The 21,166-nt window shown below is 44.8% G+C and overlaps 1 protein-coding gene across 1 annotated transcript in view; it reads right to left on the minus strand.

Annotated features, from left to right (window-relative positions):
* Positions 1-20,624, minus strand: part of LOC146036786 (transmembrane protein 182-like) — a 39,101-nt gene extending 18,477 nt beyond the window's left edge. The window contains exon 1 of the mRNA XM_083160670.1: positions 20,443-20,624. Within this exon, the coding sequence (XP_083016796.1) occupies positions 20,443-20,526 (84 nt within the window). The 5' untranslated portion in view covers positions 20,527-20,624. The remainder of the gene's footprint in view (positions 1-20,442) is intronic.
* Positions 20,625-21,166: the final 542 nt, after the last annotated feature.

A 21,166-nucleotide genomic window follows, 5' to 3' on the forward strand; every position in this document is an offset into this window, starting at 1 on the left:
GATATATTATGGCCAGTGGTCAGGACATGTTGGGGTGTAGTGTCCTATGTCTGTATAGGGTGTAATAGATGTATTATGGCCAGCGGTCAGGACATGTTGGGGTGTAGTGTCCTATGTCTGTATAGGGTGTAATAGATGTATTATGGCCAGTGGTCAGGACATGTTGGGGTGTAGTGTCCTGTGTCTGTATAGGGTGTAATAGATGTATTATGGCCAGCGGTCAGGACATGTTGGGGTGTAGTGTCCTATGTCTGTATAGGGTGTAATAGATGTATTATGGTCAGCGGTCAGGACATGTTGGGTTGTAGTGTCCTATGTCTGTATAGGGTGTAATAGATGTATTATGGTCAGCGGTCAGGACATGTTGGGGGTATAGTGTCCTATGTCTGTATAGGGTGTAATAGCTGTATTATGGCCGGTGGTCAGGACATGTTGGGGGTGTAGTGTCCTATGTCTGTATAGGGTGTAATAGATATATTATGGCCAGTGGTCAGGACATGTTGGGGTGTAGTGTCCTATATCTGTATAGGGTGTAATAGATGTATTATGGCCAGTGGTCAGGACATGTTGGGGTGTAGTGTCCTATGTCTGTATATGGTGTAATAGATGTATTATGTACAGTGGTCAGGACATGTTGGGGGTGTAGTGTCCTATGTCTGTATAGGGTGTAATAGATGTATTATGTACAGCGGTCAGGACGTGTTGGGGTGTAGTGTACTATGTCTGTATAGGGTGTAACAGATGTATTATGGTCAGTGGTCAGGACATGTTGGGGTGTAGTGTCCTATGTCTGTATAGGGTGTAATAGATGTATTATGGCCAGCGGTCAGGACATGTTGGGGTGTAGTGTCCTATGTCTGTATAGGGTGTAATAGATGTATTATGGTCGGCGGTCAGGACATGTTGGGGTGTAGTGTCCTATATCTGTATAGGGTGTAATAGATGTATTATGGCCAGCGGTCAGGACATGTTGGGGTGTAATGTCCTATGTCTGTATAGGGTGTAATAGATGTATTATGGCCGGCGGTCAGGACATGTTGGGGGTGTAGTGTCCTATGTCTGTATATGGTGTAATAGATGTATTATGGCCAGCGGTCAGGACATGTTGGGGTGTAGTGTCCTATGTCTGTATAGGGTGTAATAGATGTATTATGGCCAGCGGTCAGGACATGTTGGGGTGTAGTGTCCTATGTCTGTATAGGGTGTAATAGATGTATTATGGCCAGTGGTCAGGACATGTTGGGGTGTAGTGTCCTATGTCTGTATAGGGTGTAATAGATGTATTATGGCCAGTGGTCAGGACATGTTGGGGGTGTAGTGTCCTATGTCTGTATAGGGTGTAATAGATGTATTATGGCCAGCGGTCAGGACATGTTGGGGTGTAGTGTCCTATGTCTGTATAGGGTGTAATAGATGTATTATGGCCAGTGGTCAGGACATGTTGGGGTGTAGTGTCCTATGTCTGTATAGGGTGTAATAGATGTATTATGGCCAGTGGTCAGGACATGTTGGGGGTGTAGTGTCCTATGTCTGTATAGGGTGTAATAGATGTTTTATGTACAGTGGTCAGGACATGTTGGGGTGAAGTGTCCTATATCTGTATAGGGTGTAATAGATGTATTATGGCCAGTGGTCAGGACATGTTGGGGGTGTAGTGTCCTATGTCTGTATAGGGTGTAATAGATGTATTATGGCCAGTGGTCAGGACATGTTGGGGTGTAGTGTCCTATGTCTGTATAGGGTGTAATAGATGTTTTATGTACAGTGGTCAGGACATGTTGGGGTGTAGTGTCCTATGTCTGTATAGGGTGTAATAGATGTATTATGGTCGGCGGTCAGGACATGTTGGGGTGTAGTGTCCTATGTCTGTATAGGGTGTAATAGATGTATTATGGTCGGCGGTCAGGACATGTTGGGGTGTAGTGTCCTATGTCTGTATAGGGTGTAATAGATGTATTATGGCCAGTGGTCAGGACATGTTGGGGTGTAGTGTCCTATGTCTGTATACAGTGTAATAGATGTATTATGGCCAGCGGTCAGGACATGTTGGGGTGTAGTGTCCTATGTCTGTATAGGGTGTAATAGATGTATTATGGCCAGCGGTCAGGACATGTTGGGGTGTAGTGTCCTATGTCTGTATAGGGTGTAATAGATGTATTATGGTCGGCGGTCAGGACATGTTGGGGGTGTAGTGTCCTATGTCTGTATAGGGTGTAATAGATGTATTATGGCCAGTGGTCAGGACATGTTGGGGTGTAGTGTCCTATATCTGTATAGGGTGTAATATATGTATTATGGCCAGTGGTCAGGACATGTTGGGGTGTAGTGTCCTATGTCTGTATAGGGTGTAATAGATGTATTATGGTCGGCGGTCAGGACATGTTGGGGGTGTAGTGTCCTATGTCTGTATAGGGTGTAATAGATGTATTATGGCCAGTGGTCAGGACATGTTGGGGTGTAGTGTCCTATATCTGTATAGGGTGTAATATATGTATTATGGCCGGTGGTCAGGACATGTTGGGGTGTAGTGTCCTATGTCTGTATAGGGTGTAATAGATGTATTATGGCCGGCGGTCAGGACATGTTGGGGGTGTAGTGTCCTATGTCTGTATAGGGTGTAATAGATGTAGTATGGCCAGCGGTCAGGACATGTTGGGGTGTAGTGTCCTATGTCTGTATAGGGTGTAATAGATGTATTATGGTCAGCAGTCAGGACATGTTGGGGTGTAGTGTCCTGTGTCTGTATAGGGTGTAATAGATGTATTATGGCCAGCGGTCAGGACATGTTGGGGGTGTAGTGTCCTATGTCTGTATAGGGTGTAATAGATGTATTATAGCCGGCGGTCAGGACATGTTGGGTTGTAGTGTCCTATGTCTGTATAGGGTGTAATAGATGTATTATGGGCAGCGGTCAGGACATGTTGGGATGTAGTGTCCTATGTCTGTATAGGGTGTAATAGATGTATTATGGTCAGTGGTCAGGACATGTTGGGGTGTAGTGTCCTATGTCTGTATAGGGTGTAATAGATGTAATATGGCCGGTGATCAGGACATGTTGGGGTGTAGTGTCCTATGTCTGTATAGGGTGTAATAGATGTATTATGGCCGGCGGTCAGGACATGTTGGGTTGTAGTGTCCTATGTCTGTATAGGGTGTAATAGATGTAATATGGCCGGCGATCAGGACATGTTGGGGTGTAGTGTCCTATGTCTGTATAGGGTGTAATAGATGTAATATGGCCAGCGGTCAGGACATGTTGGGGGTGTAGTGTCCTATGTCTGTATAGGGTGTAATAGATGTATTATGGTCAGCGGTCAGGACATGTTGGGGTGTAGTGTCCTATGTCTGTATAGGGTGTAATAGATGTATTATGACCAGCGGTCAGGATATGTTGGGGTGTAGTGTCCTATGTCTGTATAGGGTGTAATAGATGTATTATGGTCGGCGGTCAGGACATGTTGGGGTGTAGTGTCCTATGTCTGTATAGGGTGTAATAGATGTATTATGGCCGGCGGTCAGGACATGTTGGGGTGTAGTGTCCTATGTCTGTATAGGGTGTAATAGATGTATTATGGCCAGCGGTCAGGACATGTTGGGGTTTAGTGTCCTATGTCTGTATAGGGTATAATAGATGTATTATGGCCAGCGGTCAGGACATGTTGGGGTGTAGTGTCCTATGTCTGTATGGGGTGTAATAGATGTATTATGGCCAGCGGTCAGGACATGTTGGGGTGTAGTGTCCTATGTCTGTATAGGGTGTAATAGATGTATTATGGCCAGCGGTCAGGACATGTTGGGGGTGTAATGTCCTATGTCTGTATAGGGTGTAATAGATGTATTATAGCCGGCGGTCAGGACAAGTTGGGTTGTAGTGTCCTATGTCTGTATAGGTGTAATAGATGTATTATGGCCAGCGGTCAGGACATGTTGGGGTGTAGTGTCCTATGTCTGTATAGGGTGTAATAGATGTATTATGGCCACCGGTCAGGACATGTTGGGGTGTAGTGTCCTATGTCTGTATAGGGTGTAATAGATGTATTATGGTCGGCGGTCAGGACATGTTGGGGTGTAGTGTCCTATGTCTGTATAGGGTGTAATAGATGTATTATGGCCGGCGGTCAGGACATGTTGGGGGTGTAGTGTCCTATGTCTGTATAGGGTGTAATAGATGTATTATGGTCAGGACATGTCGGGGTGTAGTGTCCTATGTCTGTATAGGGTGTAATAGATGTATTATGGTCAGGACATGTTGGGTGTAGTGTCCTATGTCTGTATAGGGTGTAATAGATGTATTATGGCCGGCGGTCAGGACATGTTGGGGTGTAGTGCCCTATGTCTGTATAGGGTGTAATAGATGTATTATGGGCAGCGGTCAGGACATGTTGGGATGTGGTGTCCTATGTCTGTATAGGGTGTAATAGATGTATTATGGTCAGCGGTCAGGACATGTTGGGGTGTAGCGTCCTATGTCTGTATAGGGTGTAATAGATGTATTATGGCCGGCGGTCAGGTCATGTTGGGGTGTAGTGTCCTACGTCTGTATAGGGTGTAATAGATGTATTATGGCCAGTGGTCAGGACATGTTGGGGGTGTAGTGTCCTATGTCTGTATAGGGTGTAATAGATGTATAATGGCCAGCGGTCAGGACATGTTGTGGTGTAGTGTCCTATGTCTGTATAGGGTGTAATAGATGTATTATGGCCGGCGGTCAGGACATGTTGGGGTGTAGTGTCCTATGTCTGTATAGGGTGTAATAGATGTATTATAGCCGGCGGTCAGGTCATGTTGGGGTGTAGTGTCCTATGTCTGTATAGGGTGTAATAGATGTATTATGGCCGGCGGTCAGGACATGTTGGGGTGTAGTGTCCTATGTCTGTATAGGGTGTAATAGATGTATTATGGCCGGCGGTCAGGTCATGTTGGGGTGTAGTGTCCTATGTCTGTATAGGGTGTAATAGATGTATTAGAGCCGGCGGTCAGGTCATGTTGGGGTGTAGTGTCCTATGTCTGTATAGGGTGTAATAGATGTATTATGGCCGGCGGTCAGGACATGTTGGGGTGTAGTGTCCTATGTCTGTATAGGGTGTAATAGATGTATTATGGCCGGCGGTCAGGTCATGTTGGGGTGTAGTGTCCTATGTCTGTATAGGGTGTAATAGATGTATTATAGCCGGCGGTCAGGTCATGTTGGGGTGTAGTGTCCTATGTCTGTATAGGGTGTAATAGATGTATTATGGCCGACGGTCAGGACATGTTGGGGTGTAGTGTCCTATGTCTGTATAGGGTGTAATAGATGTATTATGGTCAGCGGCCAGGACATGTTGGGGTGTAGTGTCCTATGTGTCTGTATAGGGTGTAATAGATGTATTATGGCCGGCGGTCAGGACATGTTGGGGTGTAGTGTCCTATGTCTGTATAGGGTGTAATAGATGTATTATGGCCGGCGGTCAGGACATGTTGGGGTGTAGTGTCCTATGTCTGTATAGGGTGTAATAGATGTATTATGGCCAGCGGTCAGGACATGTTGGGGGTGTAGTGTCCTATGTCTGTATAGGGTGTAATAGATGTATTATGGCCAGTGGTCAGGACATGTTGGGGGTGTAGTGTCCTATGTCTGTATAGATTGTAATAGATGTATTATGGCCAATGTTCAGGACATGTTGGGGTGTAGTGTCCTATGTCTGTATAGGGTGTAATAGATGTATTATGGCCGGCGGTCAGGACATGTTGGGGTGCAGTGTCCTATGTCTGTATATGGTGTAATAGATGTATTATGGGCAGCGGTCAGGACATGTTGGGGTGTAGTGTCCTATGTCTGTATAGGGTGTAATAGATGTATTATGGCCAGCGGTCAGGACATGTTGGGGTGTAGTGTCCTATGTCTGTATAGGGTGTAATAGATGTATTATGGCCAGCGGTCAGGACATGTTGGAGGTATAGTGTCCTATGTCTGTATAGGTGTAATAGCTGTATTATGGCCGGTGGTCAGGACATGTTGGGGTGTAGTGTCCTATGTCTGTATAGGGTGTAATAGATGTATTATGGTCAGCGGTCAGGACATGTTGGGTTTGTAGTGTTCTTTGTCTGTATAGGGTGTAATAGATGTATTATAGCCGGCGGTCAGGACATGTTGGGGGTCTAGTGTCCTATGTCTGTATAGGGTGTAATAGATGTATTATGGCCAGCGGTCAGGACATGTTGGGGGTCTAGTGTCCTATGTCTGTATAGGGTGTAATAGATGTATTATGGCCAGTGGTCAGGACATGTTGGGGGTATAGTGTCCTATGTCTGTATAGGGTGTAATAGATGTATTACGGCCAGTGGTCAGGACATGTTGGGGTGTAGTGTCCTATGTCTGTATAGGGTGTAATAGATGTATTATGGCCAGCGGTCAGGACATGTTGGGGTGTAGTGTCCTATGTCTGTATAGGGTGTAATAGATGTATTATGGCCGGCGGTCAGGACATGTTGGGGGTGTAGTGTCCTATGTCTGTATAGGGTGTAATAGATGTATTATGGTCAGTGGTCAGGACATGTTGGGGGTGTAGTGTCCTATGTCTGTATAGGGTGTAATAGATGTATTATAGCCGGCGGTCAGGTCATGTTGGGGTGTAGTGTCCTATGTCTGTATAGGGTGTAATAGATGTATTATGGCCGGCGGTCAGGTCATGTTGGGGTGTAGTGTCCTATGTCTGTATAGGGTGTAATAGATGTATTATGGCCAGCGGTCAGGACATGTTGGGATGTGGTGTCCTATGTCTGTATAGGGTGTAATAGATGTATTATGGCCGGCGGTCAGGTCATGTTGGGGTGTAGTGTCCTATGTCTGTATAGGGTGTAATAGATGTATTATCGCCAGCGGTCAGGACATGTTGGGGTGTAGTGTCCTATGTCTGTATACGGTGTAATAGATGTATTATGGCCAGCGGTCAGGACATGTTGGGGATGTAGTGTCCTATGTCTGTATAGGGTGTAATAGATGTATTATGGCCAGCGGTCAGGACATGTTGGGGGTGTAGTGTCCTATGTCTGTATAGGGTGTAATAGCTGTATTATGGCCAGCGGTCAGGATATGTTGGGGGTGTAGTGTCCTATGTCTGTACAGGGTGTAATAAATGTATTATGGCCGGCGGTCAGGACATGTTGGGGTGTAGTGTCCTATGTCTGTATACGGTGTAATAGATGTATTATGGCCAGCGGTCAGGACATGTTGGGGTGTAGTGTCCTATGTCTGTATAGGGTGTAATAGATGTATTATGGCCGGCGGTCAGGACATGTTGGGATGTGGTGTCCTATGTCTGTATAGGGTGTAATAGATGTATTATGGCCGGCGGTCAGGACATGTTGGGGTGTAGTGTCCTATGTCTGTATAGGGTGTAATAGATGTATTATGGCCGGCGGTCAGCTCATGTCTGGGTGTAGTGTCCTATGTCTGTATAGGGTGTAATAGATGTATTATAGCCGGCGGTCAGGTCATGTTGGGGTGTAGTGTCCTATGTCTGTATAGGGTGTAATAGATGTATTATGGCCAGCGGTCAGGACATGTTGGGATGTGGTGTACTATGTCTGTATAGGGTGTAATAGATGTATTATGGCCGGCGGTCAGGACATGTTGGGGTGTAGTGTCCTATGTCTGTATAGGGTGTAATAGATGTATTATGGCCGGCGGTCAGGACATGTTGGGGCGTAGTGTCCTATGTCTGTATAGGGTGTAATAGATGTATTATGGTCAGTGGTCAGGACATGTTGGGGTGTAGTGTCCTATGTCTGTATAGGGTGTGATAGATGTATTATGGCCAGCGGTCAGGTCATGTTGGGGTGTAGTGTCCTATGTCTGTATAGGGTGTAATAGATGTATTATGGCCAGCGGTCAGGACATGTTGGGGGTGTAGTGTCCTCTGTTTGTATAGGGTGTAATAGATGTATTATGGCCAGCGGTCAGGACATGTTGGGGTGTAGTGTCCTATGTCTGTATAGGATGTAATAGATGTATTATGGCCAGTGGTCAGGACATGTTGGGGTGTAGTGTCCTATGTCTGTATAGGGTGTAATAGATGTATTATGGCCAGCGGTCAGGACATGTTGGGGTGTAGTGTCCTATGTCTGTATAGGGTGTAATAGATGTATTATGGCCGGCGGTCAGGACATGTTGGGGTGTAGTGTCCTATGTCTGTATAGGGTGTAATAGATGTATTATGGCCAGCGGTCAGGACTTGTTGGGGTGTAGTGTCCTATGTCTGTATAGGGTGTAATAAATGTATTATGGCCAGCGGTCAGGACATGTTGGGGGTGTAGTGTCCTATGTCTGTATAGGGTGTAATAAATGTATTATGGCCAGCGGTCAGGACATGTTGGGGTGTAGTGTCCTATGTCTGTATAGGGTGTAATAGATGTATTATGGTAAGCGGTCAGGACATGTAGGGGGTGTAGTGTCCTATATCTATATAGGGTGTAATAGATGTATTATGGCCAGCGGTCAGGACATGTTGGGGTGTAGTGTCCTATGTCTGTATGTGGTGTAATAGATGTATTATGGTCGGCGGTCAGGACATGTTAGGGTGTAGTGTCCTATGTCTGTATAGGGTGTAATAGATGTATTATGGCCAGTGGTCAGGACATGTTGGGGTGTAGTGTCCTATGTCTGTATAGGGTGTAATAGATGTATTATGGCCAGCGGTCAGGACATGTTGGGGGTGTTGTGTCCTATGTCTGTATGTGGTGTAATAGATGTATTATGGTCGGCGGTCAGGACATGTTAGGGTGTAGTGTCCTATGTCTGTATAGGGTGTAATAGATGTATTATGGCCAGTGGTCAGGACATGTTGGGGTTAGTGTCCTATGTCTGTATAGGGTGTAATAGATGTATTATGGCTAGTGATCAGGTCATGTTGGGGTCTAGTGTCCTATGTCTGTATAGGGTGTAATAGATGTATTATGGCCAGCCGTCAGGTCATGTTGGGGTGTAGTGTCCTATGTCTGTATAGGGTGTAATAGATGTATTATGGCCAGCGGTCAGGACATGTTGAGGGTGTAGTGTCCTATGTCTGTATAGGGTGTAATAGATGTATTATGGCCGGCGGTCAGGACATGTTGGGGGTGTAGTGTCCTATGTCTGTATAGGGTGTAATAGATGTATTATGGTCAGCGGTCAGGACATGTTGGGGTGTAGTGTCCTATGTCTGTATAGGGTGTAATAGATGTATTATGGCCAGCGGTCAGGACATGTTGGGGTGTAGTGTCCTATGTCTGTATAGGGTGTAATAGATGTATTATGGCCAGCGGTCAGGACATGTTGGGGTGTAGTGTCCTATGTCTGTATAGGGTGTAATAGATGTATTATGGCCGGCGGTCAGGACATGTTGGGGTGTAGTGTCCTATGTCTGTATAGGGTGTAATAGATGTATTATGGCCAGCGGTCAGGACATGTTGGGGTGTAGTGTCCTATGTCTGTATAGGGTGTAATAGATGTATTATGGCCAGCGGTCAGGACATGTTGGGGTGTAGTGTCCTATGTCTGTATAGGGTGTAATAGATGTATTATGGCCAGCGGTCAGGTCATGTTGGGGTGTAGTGTCCTATGTCTGTATAGGGTGTAATAGATGTATTATGGCCAGCGATCAGGACATGTTGGGGTGTAGTGTCCTATGTCTGTATAGGGTGTAATAGATGTATTATGGTCGGCGATCAGGACATGTTGGGGTGTAGTGTCCTATGTCTGTATAGGGTGTAATAGATGTATTATGGTCGGCGGTCAGGACATGTTGGGGGTGTAGTGTCCTATGTCTGTATAGGGTGTAATAGATGTATTATGGTCGGCGGTCAGGACATGTTGGGGTGTAGTGTCCTATGTCTGTGTAGGGTGTAATAGCTGTATTATGGCCAGCGATCAGGACATGTTGGGGTGTAGTGTCCTATGTCTGTATAGGGTGTAATAGATGTATTATGGTCAGTGGTCAGGACATGTTGGGGTGTAGTGTCCTATGTCTGTATAGGGTGTAATAGATGTATTATTGATACCTCAAGAGTATGTAATTCATCTCCAATATGCTCTCTTTATTTCTGTGTTATGCAAACTCTTGTATGATTTGAAAAGTTCTGATTTAATGAATTGTTTGTAATTGTTATTACTTGTTTGGTGAAGTTGTTCAGTGAAGCATAGTTTAGTGTTGCATTCTGCCTGATGTCTACTCAAACACAGTGCAAATTATCTCCTTTGGCCATTAGTGTTCAGGTGTAGCCTGACCTGAACAGACTCACTATATTCTTAGAATTAGTGACCTGCAGCTTTTCTGAACAGTAAAAAAATAAAAACAGACATTGAACAACATCATCAAACAGGTAATTTCAACTTTAGATTTCGATTTTGTACTGTATGAACATGGCTAGGAATAACAGATGCACAGGCAAAATGTTTAAAACTATGTGTGCAAATGCTAGAAGCCTAGGAGACAAAATTCCTGATCTAATAGCAATAATGACAAGGGATGACCTAGACATTGTGGCTATCACAGAGACATGGTGGAATGAGAACCATGGCTGGGACGTAGCTATACCAGGATACAATTTATTTAGGAAGGACAGAATGGGAAGAATCGGAGGAGGGGTAGCAATGTATGTAAAGAAAAACATAAATGCTACTTTAATACAAAATATTGAAGAAAAAACTGAGGCCCTTTGGGTGACCATAGAAATGGGGGAGAAGGACATTATTCGTACTGGGGTCATCTATAGGCCACCAGGCCAGGGGCAGGATTTGGACAGGAGCCTATTGCTTGATGTCACTAAAATGGCTTTAAAGGGAGAAGTCATAATCATGGGAGACTTTAATCTACCTGATGTGAATTGGGAGGAGTCTTTTGCAAGATCATCTACAAGTGGCAAATTTCTAAATTCCCTACAGGGAGCCTCTCTCAAGCAATTGGTGAGGGAGCCTACTCGCAAAGACTCAATATTAGATTTAATACTCACAAATGGTGACAGGATATCAGACATATATGTGGGTGAGAACCTGGGATCCAGTGATCATCAAGCAGTATGGTTTAGTATCAAGTCAGGGTCCAACTCCAGTCACACAAAAACTAAGGTGTTGGATTTTAGGAAGGCTGACTTTGCAAAAATGGGGAGATGTTTAAGCGACTCATTAGCGGATTGGACGAACTTGAAAGGAGTGCAGGAGAGGTGGAGAAAATTAAAAAGTGCAATACTAAAGGCAACGGACCTTTGTATCAAAAGGGTTAAGAAAAATACCAGGAAAAGGAAGCCAGTGTGGTTTACAAAAGAGGTATCAACTAGTGTAAAAGCAAAAAAGATGGCCTTTAGGACATACAAGCAGACTCAAAATAATAATGACAAAGAAGTGTATCTTGCCAGACGCAAAGAGGCTAAGAAAGTGATCAGGCGTGGCAAGGCACAAGCTGAGGAGAAAATGGCTCAGTCGGTAGATAAAGGAAACAAAACTTTTTTTAAGTATATAAATGAAAGGAGAAAATCAAATGGAGGAATAATAAGACTGCGGACAGATACTGAGAATTTGGTGGAGGGAGACAAGGCAATTGCAGATCAGCTAAATAATTACTTTTGCTCTGTATTCACTATAGAAGGAGAAGGGAAGGGACCACAGTTAAGTTGCAAGGACATTTATAAAAACAAGGTAGATGGAGGTACATTTACTAGGGAGAAAGTCCTAACAGAACTTTCAAGACTGAAAGTGGATAAATCAATGGGGCCAGACGGAGTGCATCCAAGGATACTAAAAGAACTAAAAGATGTGTTGGTAGCGCCATTAACAGATTTATTCAACCAGTCACTAGATACAGGTGCAGTTCCAGAGGACTGGAGAAAAGCAAATGTAGTTCCACTGCACAAAAGCGGAAGCAAAGAAGAAGCAAGTAACTACAGACCAGTGAGCCTTACATCAGTAGTAGGGAAAATAATGGAAACACTATTAAAAGAAAGAATAGTGGAATATCTTAAATTAAACAACTTACAGGATCCAAAACAGCATGGTTTTACTGCAGGGAGATCATGCCAAACAAGTCTCATTGACTTTTTTGACTCCGTGACCAAAATACTAGATGAAGGGGGGGCTGTAGATGTGGCATATCTAGACTTTAGTAAGGCATTTGACACTGTCCCACATCGCAGGCTGCTAAATAAACTTGAAAGTGTGGGATTGGATTATAAAACAATTAAATGGATAAGAACCTGGTTGCAGGATAGGAAACAGACAGTTGTCGTAAATGGAGTGCATTCTATGGAGGGACATGTTACCAGTGGAGTACCCCAGGGATCTGTACTTGGACCAGTGCTCTTTAATATCTTTGTCAGTGACATTGCAAATGGTATTGAAGGGAAAGTATGCCTTTTTGCAGATGATACAAAGATATGCAACAGAGTAGACACACCAGGAGGGGTAAATCAAATGACTGATGATCTAAGTAAACTTGAGAATTGGTCAAGAGAATGGCAACTACAGTTTAATGCTAAAAAATGCAAAATTATGCACTTGGGACTCAAAAACCCAAAGGCTCAATATAGTATCAAGGGTACTATAATGGAAACTACTGAGGAGGAAAGAGATCTAGGAGTCACTATTTCAAGTGACTTAAAGGCAGGGAGGCAATGTAACAAAGCAATGAGGAAGGCTAGTCAGATGCTTGGTTGCATAGGGAGAGGAATCAGTAGCAGAAAAAAAGACGTAATAATGCCACTTTATAGGTCATTGGTACGACCTCATCTGGAATACTGTGTCCAGTTCTGGAGGCCATATCTTCAGAAGGATATAAATACATTGGAGAGTGTACAAAGAAGGGCAACTAAAATGGTTCATGGCCTACATCACAAAACTTACCTGGATAGACTAAAAGATCTTAACATGTATAGTTTGGAGCAGAGAAGGGAAAGGGGGGACATGATAGAAATCTTCAAATATATCAAGGGTTTTAACATAGTACAGGTGGGAAATTTTCTTCAAAGGAAAACAAGTAATAAAACACGGGGACATGCACTGAAACTGGAGGGAGGTAGGTTCAGGGGAAATGTTAGAAAGAATTACTTCACAGAAAGGGTAGTGGATAAGTGGAATAGCCTCCCATCAGAGGTGGTAGAGGCTAAGACAGTAGAACAATTTAAACATGCTTGGGATAGGCATATGAATATCCTTACAAAGAAATAAGGATTAAAAAGGGTTGAGTTTACCTGAAGGGTAAAAAAGGGGCAGACTAGATGGGCCAAATGGTTCTTATCTGCCGTCAAATTCTATGTTTCTATGTTTCTATGGTCGGCGGTCAGGACATGTTGGGGTGTAGTGTCCTATGTCTGTATAGGGTGTAATAGATGTATTATGGCCAGCGGTCAGGACATGTTGGGGTGTAGTGTCCTATGTCTGTATAGGGTGTAATAGATGTATTATGGCCAGCGGTCAGGACATGTTGGGGTGTAGTGTCCTATGTCTGTACAGGGTGTAATAGATGTATTATGGCCAGCGGTCAGGACATGTTGGGGTGTAGTGTCCTATGTCTGTATAGGGTGTAATAGATATATTATGGCCGGTGGTCAGGACATGTTGGGGTGTAGTGTCCTATGTCTGTATAGGGTGTAATAGATATATTATGGCCGGTGGTCAGGACATGTTGGGGTGTAGTGTCCTATGTCTGTATAGGGTGTAATAGATGTATTATGGCCAGCGGTCAGGTCATGTTGGGGTGTAGTGTCCTATGTCTGTATAGGGTGTAATAGATGTATTATGGCCGGCGGTCAGGACATGTTGGGGTGTAGTGTCCTATGTCTGCATAGGGTGTAATAGATGTATTATGGCCGGCGGTCAGGACATGTTGGGGTGTAGTGTCCTATGTCTGTATAGGGTGTAATAGATGTATTATGGCCAGTGGTCAGGACATGTTGGGGTGTAGTGTCCTATGTCTGTATAGGGTGTAATAGATGTATTATGGCCGGCGGTCAGGACATGTTGGGGTGTAGTGTCCTATGTCTGTATAGGGTGTAATAGATGTATTATGGCCGGCGGTCAGGACATGTTGGGGGTGTTGTGTCCTATGTCTGTATGTGGTGTAATAGATGTATTATGGTCGGCGGTCAGGACATGTTAGGGTGTAGTGTCCTATGTCTGTATAGGGTGTAATAGATGTATTATGGCCAGCGGTCAGGACATGTTGGGGTGTAGTGTCCTATGTCTGTATAGTGTGTAATATATGTATTATGGCCAGCGGTCAGGACATGTAGGGGGTGTAGTGTCCTATATCTATATAGGGTGTAATAGATGTATTATAGCCGGCGGTCAGCTCATGTTGGGGTGTAGTGTCCTATGTCTGTATAGGGTGTAATAGATGTATTATGGCCGGTGGTCAGGACATGTTGGGGTGTAGTGTCCTATGTCTGTATAGGGTGTAATAGATGTATTATGGCCAGCGGTCAGGACATGTTGGGGTGTAGTGTCCTATGTCTGTATAGGGTGTAATAGATATAGTATGGCTGTCGGTCAGGACATGTTGGGGTGTAGCGTCCTATGTCTGTATAAGGTGTAATAGATGTATTATGGCCAGCGGTCAGGACATGTTGGGGTGTAGTGTCCTATGTCTGTATAGGGTGTAATAGATGTATTATGGCCAGCGGTCAGGACATGTTGGGGTGTAGTGTCCTATATCTGTATAGGGTGTAATAGATGTATTATCGGCAGCGGTCAGGACATGTAGGGGGTGTAGTGTCCTATATCTATATAGGGTGTAATAGATGTATTATGGCCGGTGGTCAGGACATGTTGGGGGTGTAGTGTCCTATATCTATATAGAGTGTAATAGATGTATTATGGCCAGTGGTCAGGACATGTTGGGGTGTAGTGTCCTATGTCTGTATATGGTGTAATAGATGTATTATGGCCAGCGGTCAGGACATGTTGGGGTGTAGTGTCCTATGTCTGCATAGGGTGTAATAGATGTATTATGGCCGACGGTCAGGACATGTTGGGGTGTAGTGTCCTATGTCTGTATAGGGTGTAATAGATGTATTATGGCCAGCGGTCAGGACATGTTGGAGTGTAGTGTCCTATGTCTGTATAGGGTGTAATAGATGTATTATGGCCCGCGGTCAGGACATGTTGGGGTGTAGTGTCCTATGTCTGTATAGGGTGTAATAGATGTAATATGGCCGGTGATCAGGACATGTTGGGGTGTAGTGTCCTATGTCTGTATAGGGTGTAATAGATGTATTATGGCCGGCGGTCAGGACATGTTGGGGTGTAGTGTCCTATGTCTGTATAGGGTGTAATAGATGTATTATGGCCAGCGGTCAGGACATGTTGGGGGTGTAGTGTCCTATGTCTGTATAGGATGTAATAGATGTATTATGGTAAGCGGTCAGGACATGTAGGGGGTGTAGTGTCCTATATCTATATAGGGTGTAATAGATGTATTATGGCCGGTGGTCAGGACATGTTGGGGGTGTAGCGTCCTATGTCTGTACAGGGTGTAATAGATGTATTATGGTAAGCGGTCAGGACATGTAGGGGGTGTAGTGTCCTATATCTATATAGGGTGTAATAGATGTATTATGGCCGGTGGTCAGGACATGTTGGGGGTGTAGCGTCCTATGTCTGTACAGGGTGTAATAGATGTATTATGGCCAGCGGTCAGGACATGTTGGGGTGTAGTGTCCTATGTCTGCATAGGGTGTAATAGATGTATTATGGCCGGCGGTCAGGACATGTTGGGGTTTAGTGTCCTATGTCTGTATAGGGTGTAATAGATGTATTATGGCCAGCGGTCAGGACATGTTGGGGTGTAGTGTCCTCTGTCTGTATAGGGTGTAATAGATGTATTATGGCCGGCGGTCAGGACATGTTGGGGTGTAGTGTCCTATGTCTGTATAGGGTGTGATAGATGTATTATGGCCAGCGGTCAGGACATGTTGGGGTGTAGTGTCCTATGTCTGTATAGGGTGTAATAGATGTATTATGGCCAGCGGTCAGGACATGTTGGGGTGTAGTGTCCTATGTCTGTATACAGTGTAATAGATGTATTATGGCCAGCGGTCAGGACATGTTGGGGTGTAGTGTCCTATGTCTGTATAGGGTGTAATAGATGTATTATGGCCGGCGGTCAGGACATGTTGGGGGTGTTGTGTCCTATGTCTGTATGTGGTGTAATAGATGTATTATGGTCGGCGGTCAGGACATGTTGGTGTGTAGTGTCCTATGTATAGGGTGTAATAGATGTATTATGGCCAGTGGTCAGGACATGTTGGGGGTGTAGTGTCCTATGTCTGTATGGGGTGTAATAGATGTATTATGGTCAGTGGTCAGGACATGTTGGGGGTGTAGTGTCCTATGTCTGTATAGGGTGTAATAGATGTATTATGGACAGCGGTCAGGTCATGTTGGGGTGTAGTGTCCTATGTCTGTATAGGGTGTAATAGATGTATTATGGCCAGTGGTCAGGACATGTTGGGGTGTAGTGTCCTATGTCTGTATAGGGTGTGATAGATGTATTATGGCCGGTGGTCAGGACATGTTGGGGTGTAGTGTCCTATGTCTGTATAGGGTGTAATAGATGTATTATGGCCAGTGGTCAGGACATGTTGGGGTGTAGTGTCCTATATCTGTATAGGGTGTAATAGATATATTATGGCCAGTGGTCAGGACATGTTGGGGTCTAGTGTCCTATGTCTGTATAGGGTGTAATAGATGTATTATGGCCGGCGGTCAGGACATGTTAGGGGTGTAGCGTCCTATGTCTGTATAGGGTGTAATAGATGTATTATGGCCGGCGGTCAGGACATGTTGGGGTGTAGCGTCCTATGTCTGTATAGGGTGTAATAGATGTATTATAGCCAGCGGTCAGGACATGTTGGGGTGTAGTGTCCTATGTCTGTATAGGGTGTAATAGATGTATTATGGCCAGTGGTCAGGTCATGTTGGGGTGTAGTGTCCTATGTCTGTATAGGGTGTAATAGATGTACTATAGCCGGCGGTCAGGACGTGTTGGGGTGTAGTGTCCTATGTCTGTATAGGGTGTAATAGATGTATTATGGCCAGCGGTCAGGACATGTTGGGGTGTAGTGTCCTATGTCTGTATAGGGTATAATAGATGTATTATAGCCGGCGGTCAGCTCATGTTGGGGTGTAGTGTCCTATGTCTGTATAGGGTGTAATAGATGTATTATGGCCAGCGGTCAGGGCATGTTGGGGGTCTAGTGTCCTATGTCTGTATAGGGTGTAATAGATGTATTATGGCCAGTGGTCAGGACATGTTGGGGTGTAGTGTCCTATGTCTGTATAGGGTGTAATAGATGTATTATGGCCGGCGGTCAGGACATGTTGGGGTGTAGTGTCCTATGTCTGTATAGGGTGTAATAGATGTATTATGGCCAGCGGCCAGGACATGTTGGGGTGTAGTGTCCTATGTCTGTATAGGGTATAATAGATGTATTATAGCCGGCGGTCAGCTCATGTTGGGGTGTAGTGTCCTATGTCTGTATAGGGTGTAATAGATGTATTATGGCCAGCGGTCAGGACATGTTGGGGGTCTAGTGTCCTATGTCTGTATAGGGTGTAATAGATGTATTATGGCCAGTGGTCAGGACATGTTGGGGGTATAGTGTCCTATGTCTGTATAGGGTGTAATAGATGTATTACGGCCAGTGGTCAGGACATGTTGGGGTGTAGTGTCCTATGTCTGTATAGGGTGTAATAGATGTATTATGGCCAGCGGTCAGGACATGTTGGGGGTGTAGTGTCCTATGTCTGTATACGGTGTAATAGATGTATTATGGCCGGCGATCAGGACATGTTGGGGGTGTAGTGTCCTATGTCTGTATAGGGTGTAATAGATGTATTATGGCCAGCGGTCAGGACATGTTGGGGTGTAGTGTCCTATGTCTGTATAGAGTGTAATAGATGTATTATGGCCAGTGGTCAGGACATGTTGGGGGTGTAGTGTCCTATGTGTGTATAGGGTGTAATAGATGTATTAGGGTCAGTGGTCAGGACATGTTGGGGTGTAGTGTCCTATGTCTGTATAGGGTGTAATAGATGTATTATGGCCGGCGGTCAGGACATGTTGGGGTGTAGTGTCCTATGTCTGTATAGGGTGTAATAGATGTATTATGGCCAGCGGTCAGGACATGTTGGGGTGTAGTGTCCTATGTCTGTATAGGGTGTAATAGATGTATTATGGTCAGCGGTCAGGACATGTTGGGGTGTAGTGTCCTATGTCTGTATAGGGTGTAATAGATGTATTATGGTCAGTGGTCGGGACATGTTGGGGTGTAGTGTCCTATGTCTGTATAGGGTGTAATAGATGTATAATGGCCGGGGGTCAGGTAATGTTGGGGGTGTAGTGTCCTATGTCTGTATAGGGTGTAATAGATGTATTATGGCCGGCGGTCAGGACATGTTGGGGTGTAGTGTCCTATGTCTGTATAGGGTGTAATAGATGTATTATGGCCAGTGGTCAGGACATGTTGGGGTGTAGCGTCCTATGTCTGTATAGGGTGTAATAGATGTATTATGGCCAGTGGTCAGGACATGTTGTGGGTGCAGTGTCCTATGTCTGTATAGGGTGTAATAGATGTATTATGGTCGGCGGTCAGGACATGTAGGGGTGTAGTGTCCTATGTATGTATAGGGTGTAATAGATGTATTATGGCCAGGGGTCAGGACATGTTGGGGTGTAGTGTCCTATGTCTGTATAGGGTGTAATAGATGTAATATGGCCAGTGGTCAGGACATGTTGGGGGTGTAGTGTCCAATGTCTGTATAGGATGTAATAGATGTATTATGGCCGGCGGTCAGGACATGTTGGGGGTGTAGTGTCCTATGTCTGTATAGGGTGTAATAGATGTATTATGGCCGGCGGTCAGGACATGTTGGGGTGTAGTGTCCTATGTCTGTATAGGGTGTAATAGATGTATTATGGCCAGCGGTCAGGACATGTTGGGGTGTAGTGTCCTATGTCTGTATAGGGTGTAATAGATGTATTATGGTCAGCGGTCAGGACATGTTGGGGTGTAGTGTCCTATGTCTGTATAGGGTGTAATAGATGTATTATGGTCAGTGGTCGGGACATGTTGGGGTGTAGTGTCCTATGTCTGTATAGGGTGTAATAGATGTATAATGGCCGGGGGTCAGGTAATGTTGGGGGTGTAGTGTCCTATGTCTGTATAGGGTGTAATAGATGTATTATGGCCGGCGGTCAGGACATGTTGGGGTGTAGTGTCCTATGTCTGTATAGGGTGTAATAGATGTATTATGGCCAGTGGTCAGGACATGTTGGGGTGTAGCGTCCTATGTCTGTATAGGGTGTAATAGATGTATTATGGCCAGTGGTCAGGACATGTTGTGGGTGCAGTGTCCTATGTCTGTATAGGGTGTAATAGATGTATTATGGTCGGCGGTCAGGACATGTAGGGGTGTAGTGTCCTATGTATGTATAGGGTGTAATAGATGTATTATGGCCAGGGGTCAGGACATGTTGGGGTGTAGTGTCCTATGTCTGTATAGGGTGTAATAGATGTAATATGGCCAGTGGTCAGGACATGTTGGGGGTGTAGTGTCCAATGTCTGTATAGGATGTAATAGATGTATTATGGCCGGCGGTCAGGACATGTTGGGGGTGTAGTGTCCTATGTCTGTATAGGGTGTAATAGATGTATTATGGCCGGCGGTCAGGACATGTTGGGGGTGTAGTGTCCTGTGTCTGTATAGGGTGTAATAGTTGTATTATGGCCGGCGGTCAGGACATGTTGGGGTGTAGTGTCCTATGTCTGTATACTGTAGGGTGTAATAGATGTATTAGGGTCAGTGGTCAGGACATGTTGGGGTGTAGTGTCCTATGTCTGTATACGGTGTAATAGATGTATTATGGCCAGCGGTCAGGACATGTTGGGGATGTAGTGTCCTATGTCTGTATAGGGTGTAATAGATGTATTATGGCCAGCGGTCAGGACATGTTGGGGTGTAGTGTCCTATGTCTGTATAGGGTGTAATAGATGTATTATGGCCAGCGGTCAGGACATGTCGGGGTGTAGTGTCCTATGTCTGTATAGGGTGTAATAGATGTATTATGGCCAGTGGTCAGGACATGTTGGGGTGTAGTGTCCTATGTCTGTATAGTGTGTAATAGATGTATTATGGCCAGTGGTCAGGACATGTTGGGGTGTAGTGTCCTATGTCTGTATAGGGTGTAATAGATGTATTATGGCCGGCGGTCAGGACATGTTGGGGTGTAGTGTCCTATGTCTGTATAGGGTGTAATAGATGTATTATGGCCAGCGGTCAGGACATGTTGGGGTGTAGTGTCCTATGTCTGTATAGGGTGTAATAGATGTATCATGGCCAGCGGTCTTCTGAGTGTGCGCACTGGCCCCCTGACATGCAGAACAGCAGCTTCCGGTCGGGGTCTAGTGATGTCACGTCCCACCCCAGAGTCTTACCTGAGCTTGCAGATACTGTAGGACTCTAGGACCCAACAGACATGAAGGGTTAGTCCACTTCCCCTTATCACAGATGTACTTCATCAACAACAGAAAGGAATCCAAATCTCACCAACAAACAGCGGAATGTAACACTTCACGTCTGCCATGTACACGTCTGATACAAAGCGTCATTTGCTGGCGGGCTGATTAGCACAATGCCCGAGGTTCACATCACTGAACATAATGATCCAATTTCCAACAACTCCGGAGTTAGGAGATTCTCACATTTTTCAAATACTTTTGTAAAAAAAAAATACTCCACTTATTTAATCCCAATGAACCCATTCGCCGTCATCGGCGCAGATGTCAGCAAGGCTCCATGTTACTATTGCTGGCAAGAAAGGGAATAAATGTAGAAATGGCTCAAAATGAATGGAAAATCCAGATCCAGATGAAAAGGACCGAGCGATGTTTTCCTGGTCCACAGCTTGTCAGCGCGGTGTACGATGCAGATATGATTGGCTCAGCCATTTCACAGGCATTGTTGTATGGTCTGAAATGAAGAACAGAATATAGACACTATCATATATATATATATATTTATATATATATATATATATATGCAATAAGATCGCACTCCATACAAAAAATATTCAACCGCTGGGGTGACGTCCAGAACTTTCCTTGCAAGAAATGACCAACCATATCACATGACCAACAGTGGCTCCTTGCTGTAGGAACC

Source organism: Crinia signifera, chromosome 9, assembly GCF_055691185.1.
Source record: "Crinia signifera chromosome 9, ASM5569118v1, whole genome shotgun sequence".
Taxonomy (NCBI): domain Eukaryota; kingdom Metazoa; phylum Chordata; class Amphibia; order Anura; family Myobatrachidae; genus Crinia; species Crinia signifera.